Below are 17,506 nucleotides of genomic sequence, written 5' to 3'. Positions count from 1 at the left end.
ATAAATGGGTGCTGCTGTACCTATACAGGGTGATTATTTACCCGTATGGGGCACTACTCGACTTAGTAGTGCAGTATCCTATAGGTGTTGCTGTCCCTGTATGGAGCTGTGGTACTGCAGCATCCACACACCACACGCTGCAGTACCCCATAGGTGCCACCGTACGTATGTGGGTTGATGGTGTGCACATACTGGGTGCTGCAGCACCCCATGGGTGCTGTCATACCTATGGGGGGTGGTGTAACACCCCTACCACGTGCTGTCATACCCTGTAGTGGAAATGGAGTAGTGATGGAGCCCCTGGTGAGAAGGCTGGGGAGCTCAGGTGTGTGCAATGGACCTGAGTGATGGAAGGGGTGGAGCCAGGATCCACCCCATCCCAGCCCTCATTTAAGAGCTAGCAGTGGAGGTGAGAGCATCATGTTGGAGATCTCTGCCTATTGGAGGTCTTCTAAAAGTAAGCAGTTTTTTTCCTTCTCTTGTTTCTGTGTCTGTGGTTGCTGCATTTGGGCTTATCCTCGTTTGCTGTAGCCCAGGACTTTGCCGCCCTGCTATCGTTGCTGTGCTTCCCATCACATTGCAGCATTACATACCCATAACTGGGTGCAGCTGCACTTGGAGTGGGCACGGTGGTCTCCTATGGTCACTGCTGTAGCTGTATGGGGTAGTGATGCACCTATACCCAGTTCAGCAGTATCCCACAGATATGCTGTATGGGGTGCTCTGGGGATGAGGGGCCCCAGACCCACCCCATAGTTGCTGGTGTAGGATGGGAGCTGGTTGTTTCCATCCCTGTGCTCAGCCCTGGGAGCCAATAGGAAGAGCTCACGTTAGGATTCTCACTGTGCTGGTGTTAATTCACAGCTTCAGGAGCATTTTTCCTTCAATGGCACCACACTCTGGAGTGGAAAACAGCTCTGGGGGCACCATGCAGCCTCCCTGCAGGTCTTCAGCTGCTCCCCAGAGCAACTGCAGCCCCAACCAGGCACAGCATTACATCCCCCTTAGGCTGGAGGCACCGTGTGCAATGACAGAGGACACAGAGGCAGGCAGTACAGGAGATAACTTTATTGAACCCAGTGGTGTGAGACAGACGACCGAGAGAGACATGCCGGGTGGTGCGGGCGGCGTGGGCAGCAGGAGCTGACTTGGTGCAGGGCTGGGTTGGTTACTGTCCTTCGGAACGATATCCTCAAGCCTTTTCCTGGCTTCCTTGTGTCACTTTCTTGAAGTAAAAACGACAAATGGTGGCAGAGTCCAGATGGTGTTTGTTCCCTCTGATTGTTCCCGCAGCTATGTACAACGGGGAGGGGGGGGGGGGAGGCTGGGTTTCCACATCAGGTATAAAACGGAGCGAGTTTACAAACTTGGAGGCGAGGGGAAAAAAAGCAAAGACAGACAGGAGAGAGAGAGAGAGAGAGAGAGCAGTAGAAATCTGGACCAAAATCTTAAAGAGAGATTTAAAAAGTGCTATAAAACCCCTCGGCAGGAACACCATGCAGTTAAGAAACACAAAACCCAGTCAGTTACACAGGTCATCTAAAACAGGGATTTGTCCTTTTTTTTTTTCTTTTTCATCTTTTATTTAATTAAAAAAAGGTTGGTTTGTTGTTGGTTTTGTTTTTTTTTAATAGAAAAAAGCTAAAACTGTAAGGTTCAGGCCACTGGGTGGCAGCAGCTCGAAGATGGGGGGTTGGGGGCTCCTGGTGCTCCAAGGGGCTGCAGGCACCTCTGGGGTCAGGCCCCTCATCCCCAAGCACCCTGTACAGGTAGCCTTAGCACAGTGTCCCCATGGGGACAACAGACAGCTGAGGGGGTGGGCAGTGCAACTGTTGGACCTGTGGGGGTGGGCACCCTGGGGGGATGCTTGGTCCCCAACCCCCCATGGATGCTACCGTGCTTGGGGATGCCAACAGGAGCCACCAACATCAATCCCCTTCAGATGAGGGACCCCCATTAGGACCCTCCCCCACCCACAGCTTGGCTGTAGGTGCTGTTTGTCCCGCAGGGTTTGGGGGTCCCCACCAGCAGGTTTTGGGGCAAACCCGTGGGTCACAAAAGGGGACACTGCAGTGTGTGACCCCATGAGGGTCTGTTGGGTATTTTGGTGGCTCTGTGGTGGTGCTGGGGCTGAAATCCCACTGTGAGGCTGCACCAATGCTGTGCACTGCGGGGCTCCTCAAGGCACCCAAAGGTGCTTAGGACCCATCCACAGGGCATAGGGCCCCAAGGAGGGATGAGAGGGGATTTCAGGTCCCCAACCTCGAGCTGCTGCTGAGCCAACACCTGGTACAATCAGAAAAGAAGTCAGCACAGCACAGTTATCACAGAGTACAAAAAAAGGAGAAAGACGCGCAGGGTCGGACCCCGCCAACTCACGCAGGGCGTTCGACTACGGATCTATTTACAGCGAGTCCTCAGCTGACAACACAAGAGAAGGCAAACGGAAAGCCCTAACGTCCAAGCCAGAGTGGGGAGGGACAGCCCTGTGTGGAAGGGGGGCTGGCAGCGGGGAGGCTGTGGGACAGACGGAGAAGTGAGCACCATGGGGCACGCGCGGCGGGTGGGCTGCGCGGGCAGGAGAGCACCGAGGGCAGCGGGGGGCACATGGAGCCCCAGGGAGGTGGGGAGGGGTCCCTGAAGGCAGTGGGGAGGGGGGCAGAGCAGCCCTGGGGAACTGCTCCCCAAAAGGGCGCTGTGCCTTCTGTAGGGAAGTGAAGGGCACTAAAGGGACCAAAGGCAGCAGCGCCCCAGTGGGGCAGTGCTCAGCAATGCACCAGCACCACGGTCCCAGCCCAACTGGCTTTGGAGGCAGCAAGTACAGGCTGTGCTTGTACCTACCCCCCCTCCAGCCCTGCGTGCCCCCTACCCCCAGGGATTAAGGCAGTGCAGGGAGCAGCGCCTGTGACATTGCACCATAGGGCCAAGGGGACACGTGGCCCCAGCTGAATGTCCCCAGAGCACCAGTGTGGGTATGGAGAGCCCATGCTGAGAGGGCTCTATGCAGCTGCAGGGCAAGGGGTGGGCTTGGGGGGTCATGAAACCCCATGGGGCAGTGGTGAGCCAGAGGCATGGGGACAATCTCAGACATGGCTCTGCCCCCTCCCATGTCACCCACTCTGGCAGCAGAGAGGGGACAGGGAGCAGGTTGTCATGCCTTACCCCATGGCACTGTGCCGTCCCTTGGCAGTCCGATGACACCCCCTTGCCCAAGGCTGGACTCTGCCTTGTGCTTTTGGGGAAGGGGCCTCCAGGCAAAAGGGCACTCCGGGTGCACCCCACTATCACCACCAGACCCATCCCAGCTGAGATATGAGGCAACTGGAGAGGTGGATTTGGGGACTGGAGGTTGTCCAGTGAGCACCAGTTGTGTGACGGAAGGAGGGGAAGTGGTGGAACCAACAGCTGCAAAGGAAACCAAAAGGAAGCAGAGAAGCTCAGTTGGGGAAGCAATGGGCACTGGAGCATGGGCTCAGACCCAGGAGAGCAAAGAAAGAACCAGAACAAAAAAAAGGGAGCAAAACAAAGTCTGGACTCGGTCAAAAGAAAAGGGGAAGGGGGGGGGATAGTAAAATAAAATAACCAAAGCGGGGTTTATTGGGTTGTCCTGGGTGCAGTGGCTGCCAAACAAGGTTAAATGAGGAATGTACAAAGAGAGCAGTGGGAGCACAGTGCCGGACAGGCAGACAGACACAGCCAAACACTCCTCCTACCCCCCAGCTCTGGCCCAGGGGGCTCCCACGGGGTCCCTGCCCCACGCAGGGCCCATCCTGCAGCTCCCTGGAGCGGGGGCTTGGCTGCAGCAATACCCCCAGCCCCAGAACCCGAGTTTGCAATAGAGACAGAAAAACCAAGAGAAACCAGGATTCTCCTACCCTCAAAGAGGGGGAGAAGAAACAGAGCCTCGCACTCTCCCAAGGCTGAGCTGAGCTTCCCCATGCTGCACAGAGCTGCTCAGGGTCCTGCTCCTCACCGCTCACTCGCCAGCCCCAGCCCTGCACTCCAGGCTACCAGAGAAGGAGGAGGAGGAGGAGGAGGGCAGCCCAATGGCCACCCCCTGCACCTGGGCCGGCATGTCCGTGCCTCACAGAGTCGATTGCAGGTCGGGATCCACCATGGTCTCACGGTCCGGAGACTCGATGTAGTTGGCAGCTTCCTGGAGCTTCAGCAGCATGGCCATCTGTGGGGAGCAGTGCATGGCATGCAGCCCAGATCTCCTTGCCCTCCCAAAGAGCCCACCCCAGGAAGCTCTTCTACAGTGTAAAGCAATGCCTGTTGCAAACCCTTCCTCCCAAACCATCATGGGCTGGACTTGGTGTCTATGGCTCAGAGTGCACAGGCAGATGGGTCTCCAAGCACTGAGGGTTGTGGCTACAGGGCATGGAGGGATGGGCTTGGGGGTGGATTTGATGACCTCAGAATTAATTAAGGTTTGCTAAGGAATCGCTATGATTCTAGGAGTGGACACAGTGGGGATGGGTTGGGTGGTTGGACTTGATGCTTTCAAAGGTCTTTTCCAACCTTAATTGACTCTACAATTTCCATTGGTGCCACCATTATCCTGCACTCACCCAGGAAGACCCAACATTTCTGCATCACCCAGTCAGTGTTTTTACACCAAAAACTAACTGGGAAAGCAATGCTCAACTCCATGCTGCTCTCCTTCCACCAGCACCACCCACCCCCCATCCCAGCACCTGGTACACCACAGCCATACCAGGGGGTCTGCATCCAGGGAGCTGGGCGTTGTGTCTTTGACGGTGCGCTCCTCGGGGGGGGAGACAGTGCTGTGGGGTCCAATGGTAGGTGGGGGCAGGTGGTACAGCTTGGACTGGTCTTGCTGTGCTGATGGCCAGGGCAGGGTGTCCCGCACCCACTCCACAGGGTCCTCCCAGGCTGCCTTCTGCCCGTGGACCTGCAGGCAGGGGACAAAAGAGGTGGTACCTGCACACCAAACCTCCACCCCACCCCATGGGATCACTGTGCCAGCACACCCCACGTGCCACCAACTCAAAGCTGGGCCCTGGTTTGCGTCCCCATGTGCCAGGATGCGCTCGGTACCTTGAGCCCATCTTTCGCCCCCTCCTGCAGGTAAGGGATGATGGAGTTATTCCACAGGTCAATGAACCAGGTCCGGAAATCCTCAATTCCAATGGGGCAGGACAGGAAGAAGCAGGGACCTGCAGGAGGAGGCAGAGTACAGATGGGAGCTGGGCTCCCTGGCTCCAGCCACCTACCCCATGGCAGCAGAGCCCCGAGGAAAACACAGCAAAGCTGCACCCAAAGAAGAAGATGTGGAAGAGAAAGACAAGCCTGGCCATACCAATGAGGAAGTCGGAGGTGCTGTGTTTCTCCAGGAAGGTGTGCAAGTGGTACCAGAGCTTGGGCACCCAGTCCAGCACACGCAGCAGCTCCTCCTTGTTGGCGTTGACATCTGTGTCCGACTCCAGCAGCTTCCGCCTCAGGTAGCGCACCAGGAAGCCGTTGGCTGGCTCCACATTGTTGGAGAAGGTCAGCATCCTGGGGGAGACCCGAGTGCTCAGCGATGGGGCTGTCTATATACCATGGTACCTCCCCAGCACCCACCACAGTCCCCAGACCCTTAGGAGAGGCTCCTAGGACCCCAGCATGGCCCGGGGTTGAGGCCATCAGACCCTTCTGGGATGGCAGGGAAAGGCATGGGGCTTGGTCCTCATCAGGCTCCCCAGTCACAGTATGCGCCCCTGGGACAGCCCAGCAGCAAGCAGTGACAGCCTCTGGCCTCCCCAAGCCCACAGGAATGCTCCCCAGGGATGCACAATCCTCAGGAGTTAGACTCAGAGATCCTTATGGGTCTCTTCCACCTTAGGATAATCTATGATTCTACCTGAAGCTGAGATGGAGACCATGGTTCGGGGTCATCTTCACAGGCTGGTTGGTGGTCCCAATGATGTAGGGGCTGAGTGAGAGATGGGATCGATGAGAAAAAGCAGCTTGTATCACTCCCAGCCACAGCAGAGCCAAGCACATAAACGTGGCCGTGTCGCCCTGACTCCAGGAGGCTGTGCTGGATGTGGACACAGCAGAGCTCTCACCATTTGTGGTACTTGCAGGTGAGTGCACCGTTGACGAGCTCGCTGATGGAGCCCGCCTCGCTGAGGTCATCCAGGAGGATCACCAGCGGCACGTCCGCCGTGCCCGTCTCCCTGTCGATCTGGTTGGCCAGGTTGGAGAGGTACAGCTGCAGGTCCTGCAACCAACGGAGCATCACATCAGCATCAAGAGGGACGGCAGCACCGGTCCCAATGGAGACGGTCCCTCACCTTGCAGGACTGCTGGTGCATGTTGAAGGTGCTGACGATGCCCTCAGTGACGTCCCGGCCCGAGCGCTCCACCAGGTACTCGGCCAGGCGGTTGGTCAGGTACGTCTTGCCGGTGCCGCTGGGTCCCGAGAGGATGAGCCGCCGGTGCTTCAGCAGGAGGCTGATGTAATGCTGCATCATGGGCTTGGGGATGAGCGTCTCGAACACCAAACTGTCCACACACTTCTCCTTCAAGCCTGCAGGGAGGGATGAGGGTCCCACTCACACCCTGTGGCACGAGGGGACAGAGGGAGGATGGGACAGCCATGGAGCCTCTCTGCTCACCGACCTTTGAGTGTCACCACGATGCTGCTCATGCCCCGGCGGCACAGCGGCAGCTCTGGTGGCTCCGTGTCCAGGACCCGCTTGATGTGGCTGATGCTGTAGCCATAAACAGACTCGGTGCTGAGCCCCAGCGTGGAGGCAGGATCCATCTTGGTGATGTAATCCTATGAAGACAAAGATGGGCCTGTTAGAGGACAAGTAGTGCTCAGCAGCTCCCTGAAGTCCCCAGTAAGGACCCAGGCAAGGAGAAGCAGCACAAAAGGAAGGCTCTCAGAAGAGGAGTCATGATGCTCCTACCTTGAAGACCTGGCAGACAGCCTCATCTAGCATCTTCCAATCCACCTTCCCGCTCACCTTGGTCCAGCCCAAGAAAAACTCTTGTTGCTTGAGGTCCTAGGAGCCAAGACAGAGGTCTGTGGGGTTGGAGCACTATATCTTGCCCCACAGGGACAGGTTGGGCTTCCTGCATAGCCCACGCTTACCCCCTTGATGATGTGCTGGGGTGGCATGCGCACCACGATCCTCAGCGTCAGCTCATCCTTCTGGGTGCCAGCACTGATGGCATCCATGGGAGACATATCTGGGGACAAAGCAGAGTCGGGGGGTCTGACTACACCCAACCTGAGCCAGACCCTGCACAGCCATCAGCACAGGCAGTTCTACCACCCCTACCAGCATCCCCCGGGCTGGGACTGAAGGCATGGCCCAAGGAGAGCCCCAGTGAGCGCCGTGGGGATGAGGAGGCTGACGTGCTGGTGATGTGGCCGGGAATGGATCCTGGCACCGCTGAGGGCCCCGGAGCCACTTTGAGCCGATCGTTCTCTGCCTTCAGGAGATCCACCTCCAGCTGGGGGGAAGAAGCACAGGATGGGCCGGGTGAGCAGCTGCGTGCAGGTAGTGCCCCAGGAGCCGCAGCACAGCTTTAAGGAGCACAGCCACCCCCACCTGCATGTTGTGCATGGTCTCCCGCAGCTGCTCCAGCTGGTGGGCTGAGTTGAGGGCCTCCAGGCGGATGTCCGTCAGCTTCATCTCCTTCTCCCACAGCTCTGAACGCAGCTCTGACACCTCCTTCTTCTCCGGCTCGCCCTCACTGTGTGCCTGGAAGAGCCTGGGCCAGGGAGAGACCGAGGTGTGCTCAGGGCTGGTGGGCACACACACACACCCCACAGCCAGCCCTCCTCCCCTGCCCCACGCACTCAGCCGTGTCGATGCCCACAGAGGAGGAGGTGGAGGATTTGATGGAGGGTGAGGCGGTCTCGGTGGAGCCATGCTGGAGCTTGGGGGAGGATGGGGCTGATGAGTCCGGAGTGGCGATCTCCTCGATGTCTGAGTAGGATGAGGCCGACTTGGGCCCCTTCTTGATGCTGAAGGCTTTGTTGAAGGAGCTACGCAGCTACAGGAGACAGAAATGCTCTTGTTACAGGCAGCCCTGCAAATGCAGTTCTGGCCCAGCCTCAAGCCCAGGCCCACAGGCAGTCTGAACTGGGACCAGTGACACCAGGACCACCACTGAGGCAGGACTGCCCCCCTGCCATCCCAACCAGCACCAACCACAGGACCCACATCCCAGACAGGCTCCCCCACCAGCACCCACACTGAGGCACTGCACCAGCATCCTGCTCCATTCCAAAGAGCAGACTCCATCCTGGAAGTCACCCAGCAGCCAACCCAGCAAGCAGCACTTTGGGAACATCACACTGCAGCATGCCCAGCCACCATAGAGCTGGGTCCCAGGACACCCTGAGACCCTCTGCATCCTCCTGGAGGTGTGGGTCACGAGGGCAGGCATGCAGCATGCACACAGCACACACACAGCAGCAGACAGTGAGTGGGAAAGGCTGGGGAGAACAGAGGGACACTGTGCAGGGGCCAAACCATGGCTTACACACCCCACCTCTGGGACACTGAGCTCACAGTGCATCTACCCTGGGGGTCTGTTCAGTGGGAAGTAGATGGAGAGTGGGCAGGATGCGGCCCACCTCCCACTGGCTCTGGGAAAGCTGAGCAGTGACATCCCCCAGAAGCAAAAATGTCACAATGGAATAGATGGGATGGTTCGTGCAAAAACCAAGCTGAGCACCTGGCTCTGCTGCTGACAATAATGCAGTGTGACCTACATGGGCCCTGGGGGAAACAGAACAACTCAGCCCCACTGGCAGACTGGGGGGTCACCCCTTGGGCCAGCTGAAGAGTTTTGAGCCCCTGGGCACCATGGCATGTGGTGCACAGCCCAATGAGGGCAGATATGCAGCACCACATCAATCAGGGCTGCAGTGTCCCCTGTGCAGGGCTGCCCTTGGATGGCTGTGATGCCTGCCCTGGGCAAGAAGAGGACAGATTTCATCGAGGGCAGCAGCTCTCCATCTGTGGGAGAGGAGCCCATCCTGCCCCAGGGATCCCTACCAAGCTGCCCAGGTGGTTCAGCCCCACTCTGAGTTCTGACACTGCAGGAAGCAGCCAAGGCCTGCACAGCACAGAGCTCTGGGGTTAGTGCCAGTGGGATGGATGGGATGCTCCATGTCATGAGTGCCTTCCCACAAAATGGAGTGAGCGCCCACAGCAGGCACAGCATGGGGTGAAGGGCACGGCATAGGACTTACCTCATACACCTGGAAAAAAAGGGATGAGGTCAGCATAGGGGGAAGAGAAACAAAACAAAGGAAGACTTAATCATGCATCCAGCTCGGGGCCACCTGGCCAAGTGCCTGCAGAGCCCCAAGGCAATGCCCACAGGGCTGATGGGTGGGAGAGACCACAAGGAGCAGCTGTGAGGGACAAGGGCTGGAAAACTCCTGGAGGAGCTGGGGAAGTCCTGGCCCCAGGCAGCACATGACAAGCCCGTGATGGCTATGTGCTCCTCACCAGTGCTATCCCCAGGGGACAGAGGGGACCAACACCAGGAGGCCACGATGGACCGAGGGCAGTTGGCTCATAAGGCTGAGCCCACGCAGATCCCACACACCCTCCCCCTGCCTGCCCTCTGCCCAACCCACCCAGCTCTTCTTCTTCTTCTTCTTGGCATCAGCGTCCTTGCTGCTGCTGATACTGGAGTGGCTGGTGATGCTGTTGAGGCTGGAGATGCTGTCAGAGGAGTTCTGCCGCTTGATGCGCAGCTCTGGGGCCACCGAGGGAAGGCAGAGAGTGGGAGAGACCAAGAAGAGAGCAATTAAACTGCATCTACCCAGAGCCAGAGCCATCACACACTGCCAGCCCACCCTGCAGTCCATCCCTTCTCCTCTTGGCCCACCCCAACCATGCAGGATGGGGACATGAGGTGCTGACACCATTTGAGACAGTGACCCCAAGTCCCAGGGACACACACAGAGCAGACACTGCTCCCCTCAGGTTCCAGGCTGCCTCCCTGCCAGCACCCCACACCCCCAGTGGGACCTGGAGGCGAGAAACACTTAAGTGCTCATCATAAAGCCAAGATGAGTAGCTAGGAACATACTGGTGGCAACAGCCCCAGTGAGGAAAGGTCTGAGGGAGGACAACCATCCCACTCCCCACACACCAGCACCAAGACCTGTGATGACAGCCCTGTGACACAAAGGCTTTGGAAACCCTAGGTAGAAAAGAGCCTGAGGGACCCCAAACAGCTCGCTCAAGCCAGACACCAGCTCCAGGCAGGAGGAGCCCAGTGAGGGGCTCTTAACCCCACAGCGGGGGCTCCTGAGGTTACAGCCCCCTGGTGGCCAGCAGACCACTATGCCTTACCTTTGGGCGCAACGTCGGTGCCATTCAGGGCACCCTGGATCACAGCTTGGGCCTCCGAGTTCTTCTTCTTCAGGAAATCAATGGTCTCCCGCAGGTCCAGCAGCTCCGTGTCCTGCAAGAGCAGAACCAGGAGTTGTGCAGTGCATCTCAGTGGTGCAGGAGAACCCCCTGAGCACCCACAGCTTTGGACCCCCTGAGCAGCCACCCACCTTCTCCTCGGCGGTCTCGGCCAGGTGCCGCAGGCGGGACGTCATGCTCACCAGGCTCTGCTCAAAAGCTGCCACCAGGTTGGCCTGGGAGAGATGGAGAGAAGGGTGAGCACCTGCAGCCCCAGAGCATCAGCCCCACACGTCCTGCAGGAACTCACGTTAGCAGACAGCTGGGATGTCAGCGTGGCCACCTTCTCCTGCGAGGACTCCAGCTCACGACGCAGCTTGCGGATTTGCTGCAAGGAGAGAGCAGAGGGGTGAGAGGTGCTCACGCTGGCTGTGGGTGGGGGCCGGGTAGCAGAGCTGGGCACGGGCTCACCTCAGACTGCATCTTCTCCTCAGCCTGGCAGCGTGAGAGCAGAGAGAGACAGACAGAGGCAGGCAGTCAGGAGGGCAGCGAGGCGCAGACAGGCTCAGCACGGGACAGAGGACATGCATGGAGCCCCCCCACATAGCTCAGCATCGGTTTTCCCCACCCGGGCCCCCCCAGCCCATAGCCATGCAATGAGGAGGCGCAGCCCGGCGGCAGCTCTTACGGAGGAGTAGGTGGAGGACGCGCTGGAGGCCAGGGACAGCACCGATCCATGAACTGCAACACAGCAAAACCCAGTGTGTCAAGAGACTGAGCGCTGCCTGGGGTTAAAAGGCATAGGATAATGCCACAGGGGCTCTGCAAAGAGCCTGGAGCGGGGATAGTGCTGTAGGACACTGCCCGCTCCTTGGCATTTGGCCTGCATTCTCCTGCCTGGGGACATGGCAGGGAGCACCCTCCACCTGCTCGGACTGAGCCTGAGGCTCTGCCACCTATGCTGGATGCTCAGGTTCCCCATCCCTGGTGCCAACCCAAGGCCACCGGGTACCTCCAGCCACCCAGCAGGGCTCCAACCTGCCCAGCAGCACCTGCATGGGTTGGGATGCACTGCGCTGATGCTGATGTCTGGATGCAGCAGCCCCTCCAGCAGAGCCCAGAAGAAGTGGTGAGGGTCTGGGGAGCCCCGCAGCCCCTCCATCCCAAGCACACTCTCACCGTCATCCACAGGGTCCCGGAAGGAGCCCGAGCGGATCATGCCCTTGGGTTTGTCTGCCAGGGAGAGGGTGCTGCCCATCTGGGAGGTGCTGTACAGCTCAAAGGTGGAGTCGTGGGTGGGAATGCTGTTGGAGCGGGTGATCCGCGGGGCGGTGGTGGCAGTGGGGCTCACTGCAAGGAGAAGGGAGGGGAGAGGAAGGGTCAGAGCCGGGCATGGGGATCGGGACGGGAAAGCGGGGCTGGGAGCGGACCTGGGGAGGCGGGATGGGGAAAGGAAGCAGGGATTGCAGTTCCAAAGCAGGAGGATGGGAGGAAAGCTAAAAAGCAGGTTTACGCAGGGAAGACTGGAAAGCTGCACCCAAGGCAATGCCTCCTGGTGAACACAGAGCTGAGAAATCCATCAAGCTGGGGCACAGTTAGTGTCGCTGTGCAGGAGGCCGTCACCTCTGGGTGCAGGAAGGATGCACCCCATCACCTGCTGCCAGCCCCAATCCCTCTGCTTGAGTCCCCCAGACCCTCCAGGAACACACAGGTCCCAGCAAGAACACAGCAGGTCTCCACTTTGCACCCCCAGAGGAGTGGGGAGCTGTGGGCAGGGCTCTGAGGATGAGTTGGATGCCCTGAAGCAAAACCATTGGCCCCCAGCCACAACTCAGCACGTTGCTGGGGCCAAAGGCACGGGATGCTGAGGTGTGCCAAGAAAACAACAACGAAACATCAACCCAAGGCTCTGGAGCACGGAGATGTCCCAGCAATGAACCGGGGCAACTGGGGCAAAGAGGGACCCAGGCTGGCACAAGGAGGAAGTAGGCACTGACCGATGCTGGTGAGCGGACCCTTCCCAACCAGTGCCATGGGGAGGGCAGGGGGTGGTGAGGGCAGCTCTGGCTGATCATCTGCTTCAGGCAGCCCTCCAATGGTGTGCGAGTGGCGGCGCTCCTTGGCCTCCTCCTGGGAGTGCAGCTGGTACCTGGAGCACAACACCAAGTGAGGTGGTGTGGATGGCGTGGACACCTCCCCATCTCTTGCCCGCCTGCCCTGCAGCACGGCCAGCCCCCTATTTCTGGGTGCTCTGTACACCCATCCACCCTCCCTGGTGCCATCCTAAAGCCATGTGGACCCTTTTACCTCAGCCCCTTCTTGGGCAGCGTGTTCCTGTCACGGTTGGTGCTGGAAGAGAAGGGAAGATCAGTCACCTTCCTGCATGGTCAGGGGAATGTGATGATGTAGCTAGGGGCTGGGTGACAGGAGGGGGACGTGCATTTACCCCCAGAACAAGCCTCTGAAGCAAGCAAATGCCAGAGGAGGATGATCATGGATATGGTCGTGGGGTTGAGTCTTGCTGCCCACCCTCTGCCCATACCTGTCCAGGTGTGCAAGCCGGGGGCTGCCGCTCCAGCCCAGCTCACCCGCCTCCTCCTCCTCCTCTGTGCTGGCAGGGGGGACAGCAGCAGGGCTGGGGGTGGCGGTGCTGCCCCCTGAAAAGGCACTGGGCAGGCTCATGGGCATCTGCAGGGACTCCATGCTGCGATGCAGACCAGAGAGCTTGGGGTACATCCTGCCCTCCTTGGGGACGCTGAAGCCGCCCATGAGCTCCAGGCCCTGGGAGAAGCTGGCCGAGTTGATGTTGAGGATGGGGGCAGGACTGGGGCTGAAGCAGGGTGTCAGGTGCCCGCCAGCTGGGTGCAGGTCCTGGAGCTTGGCAGTGTGTGGGGGATGCAGCTCGGTGGAGGATGGCAAGTCCAGGCTGTTGGAGTTGACCTTGTCCAAGTTGGCCAACGAGGGAGGCTTCACGTAGGTTTTGGCAGCCGCTCTGGGGAAAAAAAGTGGATGAGACAGTGTGAGAGCAGACACTGGGCACAGCACCCCACAGGTTCAAAAGCACAGATGTGGCACTGAGAGACACGGTTTGGTGGGCATGGGTTGGGCTTGGTGATCCTAGAGGTCTTCTCCAACCTTAATGATGCTATGGGTGGGCATGCTGGTGATGGGCTGATGGTTGGACTTGATGACCTCAGAGGGTCATACCTGAGGGGGGTGGGGGGCAGCTCAGCCACCTTGGCCGCCGGCGGGAGGTTGGCCTGGGCTTTGGGGGTGCTCTCGGGAGAGCCGATGCTCTTCAGCGTCACACACTCAGAGTCCAGCGCTACGGCCTTGGCCTTGGCCTTCTCCTTCTCCCGGTCCGTCTGGTTCACAGGAGCCGGCGTGCCACGGCCAGCACCGATCTTGGATGGCTCCTTGAGCCGTGACACTGTGATGCTGGCCTGCTTGGTGCTGAGCAGGCTGGGATCGATGCTGCTGCTGACGGGCCGGTTAGCACCGCGGCCGCCGGTCACACTCATAGAGCTGGACTTGGCCGGCCGGGGCAGACTGCGGTACTGGATGTTGGTGCGAGCCCCTGGGGCTAGGAAGCCAGGCTCAGCCGTGTTGGAGACATCCAGACTTGTCTTCCTCCCACTGACCGGCTTCACGGGGATACCGGAGCTCTTCTGGATCTTGCCAAGTGTTGCTGAGCCCCCAGCTTGCATGACAGTGGCAGTGCCAGTGGTTGGGGCTGGTTTCTTGTAGCCAAAGGAGCTGGAGGCTGAGGGGCGTGTGAGACCCGAGGGTGGCTTCTTGGCATCGCCGACACGATCGCGGCCAGCATCAGAGGAGGAGCGCTGCAGCCCCGTGTTCTTCACTGACAGTTTGCTCTTGTCAGTGGCTTTGGTCTCAGGTTTGCCTGGTGGGGAAGGAAGGATGAGTGAGCGGGGAGGTCTGCGGGACAACTGGGTGCAAAACAATTCAGAGCTGAGGGCAGCAATGGAGATGGGAAAGCAGAGATGGCAGAGAGGAAGGAACAGTTGGGTTGGAAGGGACCTTAAAGATCACATAGCCCCAACAACCTGCTGTGGGCTGGGTGTCCACCCCCAGCTCAGGCTACCCAGGACCTGTCCGGGGCCCCAGGCACCTCCAGGGATGGGCACTCCCAGCTCCGGGCAGCAGTATCAGGGCCTCACCATGCTTTGAGTAAAGGATTTACCCCCACATCTAATTGTAACCTTCCCTCTTCCCATCTAATCCCACCACCTCCCCACCAGAGGAGCCATGCCCTGATCCATCCCGGCCTCACCTGCCACTTTGAGGGTGCTCTGGGCCGTGTGGGTGATGGGAGAAGTCACTGCCACCGGTGGAGTTTTGCCCTTCTTGAGGGAGCCGGGGGTGCCCAGGCTGACCGGCTTCTTCAGCTCTCCACCCTTGGAGCTCTCCTCGCAGCTCTCCGCAGGCTCCCGTCGCCACTTGGAGGAGCCGTGCTCCATCTTGAGGCTGCTGCTGTCGTAATCCAGCTTCTTGGGCGCCTTGTCATCCGCCTCACCGTACCAGCTCAGCCCACTCTCCGCCAGCGAGCGCTTCTCCGAGTCGGTGCGCAGCTGTGGGCAGAACGGAGCCATGGGTGCACCAGGGGATGGGTCACAGGGCACCCACGGGTGCTCACAGCCCCACCGCGTCACTGCACCATGGCTCCACCGTGCCTCGGTTTCCCCACATGCCAAAGTGCCCAGAGGGGATGGCAGCACCTACCGCTATGGCTGAGTTCCTGCGTGAGGCCGTGGGGGTGGAGGGCAGGGAGTTGAGCGAGGAGCTGGCATTGAACTCCTCCGAGCTGAGGTTGTCAGAGGCATCGCTGAGGCCGCTGCTGATGGAGCTGCTCTCATCCCAGCTGCAATGGTACAGCCAGAGTCAGCCCCCCCGGCCCGGCCATCCCCTGCCACCCACCGGCCCTGCTCCACCCCAGGGCTCCAACCTCAGCCCCGTCAGCCTGGCATGGAGCCGACACTTGGCAGCCTCAGCTGGCTGCAGCCCAGCCTGGCGCAGCCTTCAAACCCCACCATTTCCCCGCTAAGACCCCAGAGAGATGTTTTATGGACACAGCAGCATGGGGGACAACCACCTGCACCGGGGCTGGCACTGAGCCTCCTGCAAGCGGTCCCACCCAGAGGGTCGGGAGGGTTCCCAGAAAGGGCAGGGACCAAACACAGAGCACAGCATCCAAGCACCCTGCAGCCTCCTCCCTTCCTTGGCTGCCCAGCGCCCGCAGGGATGCAGCACCTCTATGTGCCCCAACAGCTGCTCCGTGCCGAGGGCACAGCGGAGCGTGCACAAGCCCATCTCCAGGGCTGTCACTCAGCATGGGCATCTTCCAGCAGGGTGAGCACAGCCCCTTTCAGGTCAGCGGCTCAGTAGGTCAGCGAGGCCCCCGCAGCCCCAAATTGGACTGGGAGGGAGAAGCCGTGGTGGAGGAGAGGGGAGCAGAGCCGTGGGGTCTCCAAGCAGAAGTGTTGGCACTGCAGCACCAGCACCACGAGCAGCAGCAGCTGGGGAGCTGAGAAGCATCACACAAGTGACACAGCAGCCCTGGGATCAGGGCAGGCAGGGATGGCACCCACCAAGCATCTCTGCCACCTGGGGTTCAGGCACACCCAAACACAGGGATGGAGCCACACGGCAAGCTGAGTTAGCACAGTGTCCTGCAACACAGCACTGGGCTCTGCAAACCCCTGCGCATCGCTGGGGAGCTCTGACAGAAATTAAGTGTGCTGGGGTCACCGAGCTGGAAAGCCCAGGGGAGCCAGAACATGACTGGGAAACACACACAGCTTCCTGCAGGGCTGCACAGTGGATGCCCGTCCCCATGGCAGGGGGTCGGGATGAGCTGCCCCACCCCACACAGTCCCCAGGAGCACAGCTGTTGTCATGCACCGGTTGTTCACGGATGGGAGAGCAGAGTCCGGCCCCGGGGCAGAGGCCCCACCACATCTTGAGATCCCACAGTCGCTGCAGACCCCGGCAGGACATCGCGAGATGCAAGTCCTGCCCCTGCTGGCCTTCCCAAACACGGGGACCGGGACGGACACATCCCCCTGCATCCCTGCAGCAGAGCACCGCTGCCCAGGAAGGGATTTAATTACAACCACGTGCCCAGGAAGTGCCACGGGGCTGCCCGGCTCCGCAGATCCCCCCATCACCAACCCCTGCTCTGGGGATTTCTCACTGGGACAGAAATCCCCAAAACACAAAGCAAAGCTCCTCCACCACCCCACATCAGCATCCCTCGGTACCATCCCCGCAGCAGGCAGCACTCCAGCACTGCACGGAGCTGCTGCAGAGCCTTGGGGAGCTGCACCCCTGCATACAACTGAGCCCAAGGTGGGTCTCTGCAGCTCCCCCCAGCCCAGCGGGGCTGGCCCCAAAAGGTCTCCCCACCTCACACTGGAGGCTCAGGGTGTTGGCATACACAGACCTCCCGTTAAATAGGAACGGGCTTGGGGGATCCCAACACCCCCAAGCCCCCAAGATCCAGGGCATCCAGCTCTCCAAGAGCTTCCCAGCTCTGCCAAGCCCCAGCACAGCTGCAGGGTGTGGGAAACGTCCCCAGAGCACTCAAGCCATGGGGTGCTTCCAGCCGGCATGCAAAGGGGTCCCCAAAACCGAGCACTGCACCGGGGCAGTCACCCTGCAAGGAAAGCATCACTTCGGGCAGTGGCGGCTCCCGGCTGAACGCACGCAGTCAACCCGCGATGGGCACAACCTGCAGCCAAGGTCACCCTGCAACCACCAGCTACCGCACCGCACCGCAGCGAGCGCCGCAAACCCAGTGAGGGATCCGGGTGCGCACACACGGCACCTCCGGGGGGACGCTGTGCCCCGTGGGGGGGTGGGAGAGGGGTGGCAGCGCCCAGGCGATGGGCAGCACCGGAGCACCCCGACGTGCCGCGGTCCCGGGGCTGCGCTACGGGGCTGTGCGGGCAGCGGGGTCAGAGCTCAGCCCGGCTTTGTGCCGCACACCCGCAGCCCCTCCATCTTAGCAGCGATCCGCGCGCCGGCACCGCGCCGAGCCCACCTCGCAACCACCCCGCAACCCGGCACCGGGAGATGCGGGGATCGCG

The 17,506-nt window shown here is 60.1% G+C and overlaps 1 protein-coding gene across 2 annotated transcripts in view; it reads right to left on the bottom strand.

Annotated features, from left to right (window-relative positions):
- Window positions 1-952: 952 nt before the first annotated feature.
- NAV1 (neuron navigator 1) overlaps window positions 953-17,506 on the bottom strand; it is a 38,428-nt gene continuing 21,874 nt past the window's right edge. The window contains exons 4-29 of one of the 2 annotated variants that reach the window (XM_072356272.1): window positions 15,141-15,279; window positions 14,692-14,989; window positions 13,608-14,301; window positions 12,943-13,392; window positions 12,708-12,749; window positions 12,398-12,549; window positions 11,580-11,750; window positions 11,089-11,141; window positions 10,872-10,895; window positions 10,711-10,788; window positions 10,553-10,636; window positions 10,344-10,455; window positions 9,620-9,741; window positions 7,823-8,019; window positions 7,572-7,734; window positions 7,299-7,473; window positions 7,109-7,206; window positions 6,924-7,019; window positions 6,631-6,790; window positions 6,303-6,538; window positions 6,075-6,229; window positions 5,867-5,938; window positions 5,324-5,520; window positions 5,062-5,180; window positions 4,718-4,915; window positions 953-4,180 (exon numbers count right to left, since the gene is read on the bottom strand). In XM_072356272.1, coding sequence (XP_072212373.1) covers window positions 4,085-4,180; window positions 4,718-4,915; window positions 5,062-5,180; window positions 5,324-5,520; window positions 5,867-5,938; window positions 6,075-6,229; window positions 6,303-6,538; window positions 6,631-6,790; window positions 6,924-7,019; window positions 7,109-7,206; window positions 7,299-7,473; window positions 7,572-7,734; window positions 7,823-8,019; window positions 9,620-9,741; window positions 10,344-10,455; window positions 10,553-10,636; window positions 10,711-10,788; window positions 10,872-10,895; window positions 11,089-11,141; window positions 11,580-11,750; window positions 12,398-12,549; window positions 12,708-12,749; window positions 12,943-13,392; window positions 13,608-14,301; window positions 14,692-14,989; window positions 15,141-15,279 — 4,381 coding nt within the window. In that variant the 3' untranslated portion in view covers window positions 953-4,084. The remainder of the gene's footprint in view (window positions 4,181-4,717; window positions 4,916-5,061; window positions 5,181-5,323; window positions 5,521-5,866; window positions 5,939-6,074; window positions 6,230-6,302; window positions 6,539-6,630; window positions 6,791-6,923; window positions 7,020-7,108; window positions 7,207-7,298; window positions 7,474-7,571; window positions 7,735-7,822; window positions 8,020-9,619; window positions 9,742-10,343; window positions 10,456-10,552; window positions 10,637-10,710; window positions 10,789-10,871; window positions 10,896-11,088; window positions 11,142-11,579; window positions 11,751-12,397; window positions 12,550-12,707; window positions 12,750-12,942; window positions 13,393-13,607; window positions 14,302-14,691; window positions 14,990-15,140; window positions 15,280-17,506) is intronic. The other variant, XM_072356271.1, reaches the window with a different exon arrangement.

This window comes from Excalfactoria chinensis, chromosome 23 (assembly GCF_039878825.1).
Source record: "Excalfactoria chinensis isolate bCotChi1 chromosome 23, bCotChi1.hap2, whole genome shotgun sequence".
NCBI classification, from domain to species: Eukaryota; Metazoa; Chordata; class Aves; order Galliformes; family Phasianidae; genus Excalfactoria; species Excalfactoria chinensis.
The sequence above is the reverse complement of the archived record's forward strand: the minus strand, read 5'-3'. Positions and strand labels throughout refer to the sequence as shown.